Here is an 11763-nt window from a genome sequence, read left to right on the forward strand (position 1 = left end):
TGTGCAGAGGGCAAGGAGGGTGAGGATAGGATGAGCCCATGGTGTGATGCCTCTTGGCTCTACTTGCTGAGCCTCACAGCCCCTACTGAGGCCACCAATCCTTATGTGTCACCCTATTCACAGGTGGGAGGTCTCCATGCAAATCTTCCCCTCTCAGGAACCGGATCAAGCCCCTCCTTCAAGATAGGCTTGGGCACCGGCTGAGTAAACAAGATGGTAAGACTGGGGAAGGCTAACCTCCAGGGATACACAGGAAAACCTGCAAGAGGCCACAGAGAGCAGAGCTCACAGCTCAGGAACTGGGGAGCACCTGCGCCCTCTGGAGGATGCAGGCGATATGGCGCCCCTCCAAGGAGACCAGCTCAGTGTCCAGCCCTCTGGACATCTCACTGGTCACATCCACTTATCAGATTTGTTTCCTTACACGAAAGTATAATGGAAACCTCCTTGTGTCTTTCTGTGGCTTTCTCGCTCAGTTTTAAAATCCCCTCGTATGGGTAAAGCAGGGACATTTATTCATCACCTATTGCAGCACATTTTCACAGACATGAAGAAAGCAGCATTAAACAATTATGTGCTTATCTTGTGACACAAATACTGATTTCAGAAATACCTAGGAGTGGGATTTCAAAATTGTATCATATTAGACTGACTTTTCCTTTGTAAGAAACTGTCACAGTGTCGTCTCAATTTGTCATGACTTTTTGCAATCCCAGCAACAAGTGAGGATTCCTGCCCCCTCCCTGCAGGGCAGGATCTAAAGACGTCATTCATTCTTTTTAAACCATTCTGACAAGTGACATTTCATTATGGACACGTGCTTTTCCTCAGGAACTTACAGTGTGGACTCATTCTATACTCATTCACCATTCGCTCCTCTTCCTATGTGAGGGGCCTGCTCATCTGTTCAATTGGGGGAGGGTGTTGCCCTCCACAGGGGATGCAGGTATCTAACCTCACATATCCAACCTCTGCGGTACAGGGAGGCTGTGCAGCCCCACAAAGCTTCCTACGGGCGATATTTCAACTGTATGAAAAATAATAAGAGAGAACCGGTACTGTATTTTCTACAAAGACAAAATTAGCTGCAGTGGAAATAAAGTGAGGAAATAGATTAAAAGTTCAGAGAACAACTGAAAAGCTCAATTGTAGAACTAACCCAGAGAATTGCTTACAATACAATTTCAGAGGAAATTTCAGACAAAATCAAGAGAAAAAAGGATTCCAATTCATTTGCATACTATTAGTATTATAGCAGTACATATTACTACTGTTCTTATTACTATTACTATGATGCCATAACATATGAAAGAGTGGAAATCTTCCTCACTCTTTTAGCAAGAACTTATGGCATGATGCATATGCAGTGAAATTACACAAGAAGAAAAATACAGACCAATAACATTACATATTAATATAGATGTTTTAAATAAAGTATTAACAAAGAGATCCCATGAACAGATGAATTCATTGATGCATCCTTGCCAAATAGGATTTCATCCAATGCTATGAGTTGTGTTCCATATTATACAATATTTTAATAGGATATTGTATTAACACATCACTAAATTTGATCATTGTCCCAAGTGAAGCTGAAAGAGCCTTTTACCCCATCTACTGTGAATTCCTAATAGAAGCCACATAAATTACAAGCCAGCAGCTACATCTGTGATGTGGTAACACGCACTCTCATGCACGCTGTGTGTCCCAGTCCTGCCGCATCTCAGTGAGTGGGGAGGTGAAGGGGCGCTCCCAGGAACAGGCCAAGGCGCCCTTTCCTCCATCACCGCTCAACATTGCCCTGCAGTGACGGGAAATGCAGTAAAGAAGTGAATTCAGTGTATTCACTTGGCGCTGATGGAAAAGCCAGAAGTCAGCCTGAGATGCAAATGCCAGTGTCACCTGGGAAGGTTGGTGCTGGGGCACAGGTGACAGCAGGGATCTCCCGGGGTGAGGACTCACTGACAGTGACTACTTCTGCCAACAGTGACAGACAGAGGCCTGCTGGTGGGACAAGGGGAGCAGAGAAGATGCCTTGGCCCTGCTGCGCAGGGGGAGAGCAGTTACCTCTGGGCTGAGTTCTAATCGGCCTCCCACTTGGGCTGCACCCCAAGTAGCAAGACGTCACGTGGATGGGGCTTCTATCTGGAAAAACAATAACCCACATTCTGAAGTTTCTGGCAGCCAACGTTGACCTTCTGCCAAGTGCCCTGAGATGCAGGGTCGTGAGGCTGGTGTCATTGCACCTGCTCCTGGTGGGCCTGAGGGGAAGGCAGGTCCTGGGTGACCCGGGAGTCCTTCCCACAAATTCTCAAAGGGTCCCTGGATGAGAGGATGAAAACAAAGCCTCCAGGGTGTGGTGGGGATACCCCAGAACTCTGTTCCTTGAGGCTCCATGGTGGACATTCAGCTCACCAGCAGGGTCTCATGCTCTGCACAGACTTTCCTAGGAGCTCACTTCCTTCTCGGAAAGACATTCCAGACCCTCCTTGTCTATCAGATGCAAACACTACCTGACTTGGCCATAGACTCCAGTGAGGAAAAGACTGAATTTGAGACAATGTGGTAAGGAGGTCAGACCTGGGAGCTCATAGGGTGATGGTGGCCTCACGGGAGGTGAAGGTCACGCATCAATAAGGACGCAGTGTGCCACCTCCCCTGGGCCAGCTGAAGGGTTACCCACTATCTGCCCCAATACCACACTAAGAAGACACGGCGTGGACCCTGCAGGCACAGGCCACGCGCTCAGCCACTGTGAGGCCTCAGCATGTGTGAGAGGCTCTTGTCTGTGGTGTTAGGGCCCAGGGAGTGGGGTGAGGTTGGCCTTTCCAGGACACCATGGGGACAATGAGGCCTCACATTGGGACTTTCATCTCCAGGGAAAACTCCCATTTATTGGAATGTCAATCTCTGTCCCCTCTGTCCCCAGGGCTCCCACCTAAAGTGTGGGAACACTATTAATAGGGTTGCAAGTTCCTACAAATATATCATTTCTTCTCTGCTTCTGTGGAAGGATCTCCTTCAGTTGTGTTTCTAAACCCCAAGTCCCCCCACCCTCAGCGACATATAGCCTAAGCCTGAGGTCCCCTGGGTGAGGAAGGAGCTGTCTACGGCAGCAGCTGCCTTAGACAGTGGCCAAGGAGCCTGATGTCCGGTATCCCAGATCACACGGGGAGTCACACGTAATCGCATGTCACTGTGGAGACACCCCGTTGCTCAGCACCCCTGACACCATGCAGACTGAGCCCCCTCGTGGGAAAGGCAGCTCCCCCGGACAGGCCAGAGGCCTCTGATGTGGATGGAGGCGCCTGTCTCTTACAGCCGAACCCTGGAGACAGACTTGGGGCAGCTGCACCCCACAATAGGCCAGCAGCTCTCAGGACACCCTTACTTCTGGGGCATGAGGGTGAGCTCCACCTCCTGCTTCCTGCTCCATCACCTCCCTGGTGGGAAACTCAGCTCAAGTCTGACTCGTATCTGTATAGACACAGCCAATGTGAGAAGAAATGAGCTTTTTAGCTAAGGGTAATGAGAAGATGAGACACAACCCTGTGTCCAAGGAAATTAGACCAAAAAAAGTGACTACAGATGTCACCAGACTGAGGCCTGGTACTGAGAGCAGGGGTGACTGCTCCAGGCCGGGGCAGCAATGGGAGGATTTTGTCTCACATCCCCGTGGGTCTGGAGCACTGTGAGGACTTTGAGTCTCCATGATCTGCACTACAGTAGTAGTCGGCCTCGTCCGCAGGCTGCGCCCCAAGATGAGCAGGAGCTTCGCATTGGCCGAGGCGTCTTTGGCTCCAGAGAAGTGGCTGGGGTCCCTGGGGCCCTGGTGATGATCCAAGTCTGATTTTACTTCAAAAGATACCGGGGAGGCCTCCCTGGCTTCTGCTGGTGCCAGCGGATCCTGAAATCACCGACACTGATGTCACTGCTCAGGATGCAGGTGAGTCTGGCTGTTGCTCCAGGAGAAGCTGAGAGGGAGGGCAGCTGAGTCAGACAGGCTGGGAGAGGGAACCTGTTGACAGAAACACACTTAGTCACAGCAGCAGGACTCAGGGGAGATTTCCCCGGGATCTTAAATAGAAGTCAGAGGACAAGCAGGAGAAATATTCTTGTTTGAGGCCTGTCTTTTCCTGTGTGGTGAGAGGAGCAGGAGGAGCAGACGCGTCCTGGCCATGGTGCTCACAGCCCACTGAAGTCCACATGGGCTGGGCTGCCCCAGGCCTCCTTTTCTTCCCCACCATCTGCCATAGCAGGTGCTGTGCATGCAAATGGGGTTCACCCAGGGGCTGCCCAGCCCCTCCCCGAGCCCTGGAGCTGGGGCTCATCTCACACCCCACACTGAGGACAGGGAGACTTGCTTCACTCCTTGAGAGAATCTTGGGACAAAACACCTGCTGGCCCCCACACAGGATTCTGCTCAGGGACCGTGCCAGGCCAGAGAGGACATGGATGGGGTATAGGCCAGACTCGAGGGAGGGTGAGAGGATTCATCAGAGACAGAGCAGGGAGCAGAACAGGCAGACTGACTGAAATACACTGCTGAGGGGAGCAGCGGGCGAGACAGGAGAGGTCTGCCATGCCATGTGGGACCCTCGCTGGCCGGCTGGGAACAAACCGTCGCTGCAGAGGCTGTGGACAGCTTCACAGTGCTGTGCTCAACCGCCTGCGCCACCAGGGGAGGCCCAAACCTGAAAATTTAGTGGTAGCTTTAGTTTCTGTTTGGACTGGAATTCCAGTTTGCAGGGTTGCTAATGAAACAATGGCACATAGCAAGGTTTTTCTAGGCTGCCTAATAATCAGATAAGCATTAGGCAGATTCATAAAGTCAAGAAAAGTCAGAGAGACATATTAATACTATGTACATTTTCCATATACATGGGACTCAGTAGGAGAGACAAAAGTACCTTTTATACCAGAAGTTTCTTTTGAAGTAAACACTAGACAGAGTAAAGTATTGCTCCCAACATGGTAACACTAACAGACACAGAGATCTCTTGATATTCATTCAAAATTTTGGCTATGTGTACCATTTTAGGAGATAGTCATTTTATCAATATTTGTGAAGACACTGAGAAACCTGTCACTGATTTAATTTCAGTCCTTTAGCAACTCCTTCCGATCAACCATGTCCTAAATTTGTATTTTAAGAGTGACTCTTTGCCTTTAAAGAAGTTGTGCGCAGAGAATTTACATTAGATTTTAAGACCAGAAAAAAAAAATTCTTTTAAATTGTATAAGAATTTAAACACCTCAACCTAGTTTTTGAAATGTCTTAGATTTTAAGTTTGATGCTCTAATTTACCATTTTTTATACATTTGTATATGAAGAAGGTTTTCAATGAGATAGAAGCTAAAATCTTTACCTGGAACAGGTGTCTAATCTTAATGGTTACTAAAGACCTAGGCCTCGAGACTGCAACAATTTTAAAGTCAAGCAGTTTTTACTAAATTTTTTACATAAGAAGTTTATATTTTTAAGGAAGGATCCTTTGGTTTTAAGTTGTTACACTTTTATCTCACTGAGAGCAAGCATATTTTGAAGGCAAAAAATAAAACACTTTTCTGAGGACAGGAGAAGAGGTATATTTTTACAGTTTTCTGGTTCAGATTTAACTCAAAAAAGTTGCATTTTCTCTTTGTATTTTATCAATATCATTAATTTTAACAAACAATGAATCTTTTACAGTCCCAATAAGCAAATTAAAAATTTTTACTCACCCAATAAGCATGTTGAAGGACACAGAGGGAAATATATATATTTTTTTTTTTTACCTATAGAACAGAACAGAATAGTATCTCTAGGTGGACAAAAGGAGAGTCCAGTCCCCCACTGCAGGAAGGTTCATCCCATTAGCTTGTGCTTCCACATCACGTGGGGGCTGCCTTTTCAAGGCAGCCAAACTTCTGTCTGGAACCACATCCTTAATTTTGCCTTTACCCTCAGTGATGAGACCCTTCGACAATATGTAGGAATATTATTCTTTCATCTACCTTTGTCCCTTAAAATCTTTTAAACTTTTATCTCTGTTTGGTGTCTAAATGCAAATGTTGTTTCAACATTGAAAACCTGACATTTCTTGGCTCTCTCTTCATATTTTTTTTTTGTAAAGATTTATTTATGCATGCAAGAGCTAGGGTGCAGGCCAGAGATACAGGGGGTGGGAGGATTCACTAGAGACAGAGTGGGGAGCAGAATAGGCAGATCTTCTGAAATACACTGCTGAGGGGAGCAGCGGGCAAATCAAGAGAGGTCCACTGGGCCTTGTGGGTGGCTCGCTGGCCGGGGATTGAACTTGCATTGCAGTGGCTGTGGATAGCCTCATAGTGCTGTGCTTAAACCCTTGCGCCACCAGGGAGGCCCTCTGTCTATTCTTATTATGGCTTGCAAACAATTTTTTTCCAGACTCATCTCTTTCTTGTAATACCTTATCAAATGTCGTTATTCACCTGTAACACCAACAGCTAAGGCATGTCTTTCCATCTTTCCCCAGAGCTACATGCTCCTTCCTGAGTAGTCTGTCTTGCAAGCACCCACATGTTTGCCAGGTATGTCGCTACTGATGTACATCATGAATTCACATCCATTTCTCAACACCCTCACTTTTTAGCATCTGACTTAACTTTCTCACTTTATGTCAGGTCAGGCTGTGCTTGGGCCCTGTGACAAAAAATGGCAAGCCCTTGGAGCCTTAAAATTAAACGTTTTCTCGCTCTCACAAAGTCCAAGGCTGATGGGGGGATGCCCATGTTGCCAAGCCTTCTTCAATCCCGTGGGTTTGTCTTGCTAATAGGGACCTCGATTCTTTGAGAGAAAGCAAAAGAGAGCAAAGTGAAAAAGAGAACGAGCCAAAGGGAAACTTTGAAGGCTGCAAAAGTGCTTTCCTCGGCCTCAGAACCCATCATACTGCACTGTGGACCCTCTCGCTATGAGGGAGGAAGATATACAGATGCAGCGTGTTTGAGAATGAGAGAAGAACCAGCTACTAGGGAGCACTAGAAATATTTCTCTGAGTAGGTATTACAGTCTCCAGGTTAGAGAAGGGGAAACTGAACCTCAGGAGTAGTAAGATGATCTCCCCAAGATTAAGATTGCCAGTTAGTTAGTGACAAAGCCCAAAATCAAACCCAGGTCAGTCTGTTATTCTACCCTGTGACCTAGTTCTTCCAATGCACTTACTTGTTAAATCATTTCAAATACTGTAACATCACATTGACACAAAAGGCCCTTGGAGAATGAAAAGCTGAATGTTTCTCTATAAGACTGTAATGGCTCCCCAATGTTTTTAAAACGCATAAAACAACTTAGGATACACATATTTTCAGTGACTGATAATGTAGACACACCTACCTCAGAGATGGGTGTTCTCTTCTTGTGTATCTTTGCTCCAGAGGCCTCAGCATTTACTACTGTTGAGTCAACCCATCCAGTATCCCAAGGGATAAGATTGTCTGGTGGGGAGCAATTGGGGTACTTTGTACCTTAGAGGCTACAATGCAATGATTTAGGAAGAAACCATGCTTGAAACAAAAACCAGGATTTCTCCGGTGGGGATAATTCTCCTGAAACACTGGATGAAGAAGGGGTTGAAGTAGGGGATTCCTTGGTGTGAATGGAAGTTTTGGGAGAAACAAGGAAGTTATTTGATGGAATATTAGTTGAAAAGATGAAAATTACCTGTTCATCTTAAAATACCAGCTGTATAAAAATTTGCAGCTTTATAAAAAGAGCCTGAAGCATTGTGTGTCTGGGTATACCACCCTTAAAATTCAGGGGTTTCAAATCTTTACAACATAAAGACATCAAGTAAAATTCAAAAGTTTTTGCCTAAATTCTTATATGTCTTTTCTTTGCTAATAAGTTTTTTCATCTCCAGATCCTGGCCCACTGCTTGCTGGTGTGCCACTAGCTCCAGATCCTGGCCCACTGCTTGCTGGTGTGCCACTAGCTCCATGCCCTCGTTGACAGAGCAGCAGCATCTTGCATGAATGGCCTTGGGAATCAGGACGTGGATGCGCTATCCAGGATGAGAGCTGGCCTCTGTGGCCTTAGAATCTCTATTTTCCTCCTGTTGGTTAAGAAACCTTATTGTTGTTTTTCCCTAGAGTGGCATCCTCAGATGGTGGGCTTCCTGACTACCCATTCACTAGTTTACATAGTGGAGATTGGACCCTGAAATCTGATCCCTTAGGGAGAATTTGTCCTGCTTTAAGCTCAGCAGAAGGACAAAGGGCTGAGACCAGCACAATCTCATTGTTTGGGAAGGAGGAGGTGCTCTGCCTCTTCCACCGCTCACTTTCTTTTTGAGGCTAATTGAGGGTTCAGGACCCTCCCCTGTATTCTTGCCAGGTCAGTCCTGGTGGGCTATGTGGGTCCATCAACAGTAACAGGGAGAAGGTAATGACAAGAGGCTGTTCTTCATCCTCAGCTGCTCTAGACCCATCTGTTGCTGTCCCAGGTGACACTGGGCTGGAAATCTGGGAACTAAGTGGTGGGACTCCAGAAGTGGGCAGCATGTGAGGATGGAGCTGAGACCTGGTGGGAGGGAGAGATGAGGACTGAAGGGTGAGGAATGGATTGGAGGCACTGAGTCATGGCTAAGTGACAGTAAAGGGAGTGTCATAGCATCTTCTCTCCCATGGGATACCCTTGGGTCAGAAAGTGACAGTGAACAATGCATTAGATCGGATGAGACATGTGAGGGTCTGATTTGAGGAGCTCAGGGGCTCTGTGCAGCTGCCTCTCATTGTCCCACCAGGAACCTTTCCAGGAAACTTTTAAGAAATGTGCTTTCTCCTGTTTGCCTTTCCTTCCTCTCCATCTACCTACCTACCTACCTACTTCTCTCTCATGTGGCTGCCTACCTGTCTGTGGTTCCTTTATCAAGTGTGAGCATCCATATGTATGTGTGTTTCTGCTGATATTAGCAGTGGAGTGGCTTTGGAGGGCATGTGTGCTGTAGCATTTCATACCATGAATAGATCTGATGTTTTAAGTTTGGCAAGACCTTCACGTTATCCTAACTTTTCTCTTGTTCCATGAATTTTGTGTGCGGTAACCTCTTCCCCATGGCTAGTTCTCCTCCACAGATCAAAAAAACATAGAGACATATTTTTTTAAGATTTATTTATTCATACAAGAGCTGGGTACAAGCCAGAGGTGTGAGGGTTGAGAGGATTTACCAGAGACAGAACAGGGAACAGAACAGGCAGATTGACTGAAATACACTGCAGAAGGGAGCAGCAGACAAGTCAGGAGAGGTCTGCTGTGCCATGTGGGTTACTCTCTGGCCGGGGATTGAACTCGTGCTGCAGTGGCTGAGGCTAGTTTCATAGGCTGCGTCTTAACCCCTTGCACTACCAGGGAGGCCTGAGACATATTTTAATCCTAAATATTTTGTGCATTATCTAACATACTGTATTTTGAATAAGTATATATATATATATATATATACACATTTATACATATATAGATTTATATATACAGATTTATATATATATACACGCATATAAACAGATACAGAGACGTGTGTACATTACATATATTACATATATATATATAATATATAATTTTTTCCCTTCCATCATCCAGCAGAGAAATTTACCGAGGACATAGTGTGATGTTTTTTGATTAAATTCTCGGTGCATTGTCAACCATTCACCTACAATGAGAAAGACAATCATCAACAAATTCTTAAAGATGGAGCGTTCAGTCAGTACCTGCACTTGGCAAAGTGAACATAGGAAGGTAGGAAAGATGCAAATTTGATGAGAGATGAATTATAATGGCGTGATAAATTTTAAGAGAAATATAACTTTTAAAATTGGATTTCCAATGTTATATGGTCTCCAGACAAACTGAGATATATTTATGGTGCACAACGTGATGATATAATGGACATACACATTGTGGAAAAAGTTGCCACAATCACATTAATTAACACATCTTTACATTTATATATATTTTATTTATTTATTTATTTATGTATTGGTAGGAATTATTAGAAGCTGCTATCCTAGCAAGTTCAACCTACTCTCTAAGGTATGATGGATGATAGGCAGCAAGCTGGGTATTAGATCCCAGGAATCCTTCATCTTATACTGAAAAGGTGTGCCCTTGGCTGCTGCCCAGGAACAGACCACAAATGCCTTGTCCTGGGAGCGTCAGGGGTGTGGAGGTGGCTGTAATGGGGGGCCCTGAGGTATCCCCCTCCTCAGCCTTCAGGCTCCTGTTCTGCGCTGTCACTCTCAGCAGAGCAGGGGTGGTTCCTGCCCTCAGCTGGTTTCCATAAACAGAAACACTGATTGGTGGCAAGGATTGATACTTGAAACAGAGTGTTTACTACAAATAACATCAGGGAGTGAACACACCACTTAATAGCAGCAGGTGGAACCGACTGTGGGGTGAGCTCTCTTGAAGTCCTACACGGTTTAGCTTTTCAGTTATTTTTCTTGTCCTTAGCAACATGATTTATTGATATACACTATCAATAAAATATATATATGATATAGTATATATCAATAAATCAAAAATGTGTGTAAATCAAGTAAATTGATATATGTATACAGCAATAAACGCTGTAACTGTATAGTTCATTTGTCTTCCCTCTGAAAATTATCCCATGGTACACAAATGCCACTTTGTGAGGCCATCCCAGTTGATTCCAGTGTTAGTGATGAGATCTAAAGCTCTACCAAACATCCTGTGTAGATTTTCATTTCTTTTCATTTTTTGATGATTATAAAAAGTTGTTATAAACAGTCACTTGAGGGTTTTCTCTGGACAAAGTATTTAGAGTCCTTTTTATAAATGTATAACTTGCAACTGATTCCTTTTCACCAAAAATCATAGAATTCGAAAAGCTACTCCCCACTGGTTAGTGTTAGATGAGTAAGATGGCAGCTGCAGCAGGGCTGACTGTCCTGCAGGCACAGCAGGGAGGGTGTGAGATCCAGTGATACACTCAAGGGCACAGAAATTGATTCATTCATTTTAATAATGGGAAAAAATGAATATAAACCTGCTGAAAGCAAGCAGACCTAACATGAGAAGACAAGGACTCTGTCTCCATGGAGACCCCTCACCTAGGGATGTGCTGCTGGGAGTGACTCTGAGGACAGAGGGAGGGAGGGGCCTGCCCCAGGGGGGCCCTGGAGGAGCCTGGGCCAGGACAGCAGCAAGAAGGTGCAGAGCCCCAGGCTGAGCCTCAGCAGCAGCTGCCAGGGGTGCCTGCTCTTGGCAGAAGAGAAAGGGGGTTTGTGTCTCACGTTCCCACAGGCCTGGAGCAAGGGGGGGGGCACTGAGACTGTAGTCATAGCTCTGGCAGTAATAATCAGCCTCGTCGTCAGGCTGGAGACCAGCCCTGGTCAGGGTGGCTGAGCTGCCAGACTTGGAGCCAGAGAATCGATCAGGGACCCCCGCAGGTCGATTGCTGGTACCATGTATCAGGAGTTTGGGGGCTGTTCCTGGGAGCTGTTGGAGCCAGGCCACACTGTAAGTCCCAATGTTGGAGCTGCTTCCAGTGCAGGAGAGGGAGACCCTCTGGCCCAGGTTCCCAGACACTGATTGTGGCTGAGTCAGCACAGACTGGGCCCAGGATCCTGGAAGGGGGAGAGACAAGGTGTTGGTTTTTGCTGGGATCTACAGACCAGAAGAGGAGGCAGGGCCCCAAGCATCTTCCCAGGCTCCCTTCCTGCTCCCCATAGCCAATTACCTGTGCAATGAGAGAGAGGCATGAGGAGAAGAGGGGACCAGGCCAT

At 46.0% G+C, this 11763-nt stretch overlaps 1 gene segment (V, D, J or C); it reads right to left on the reverse strand.

The window, feature by feature from the left end:
• Positions 1–113: 113 nt before the first annotated feature.
• Positions 114–11763, reverse strand: LOC119243992 (immunoglobulin lambda variable 1-40-like). The segment is given in 4 exon segments: positions 114–259; positions 9609–9665; positions 11272–11604; positions 11718–11763. Coding segments are annotated over 4 exon segments (582 nt in total).

This window comes from Talpa occidentalis, unplaced genomic scaffold (assembly GCF_014898055.3).
Source record: "Talpa occidentalis isolate TD23 unplaced genomic scaffold, MPIMG_talOcc4v2.1 talOcc4.14, whole genome shotgun sequence".
Classification (NCBI taxonomy): Eukaryota; Metazoa; Chordata; class Mammalia; order Eulipotyphla; family Talpidae; genus Talpa; species Talpa occidentalis.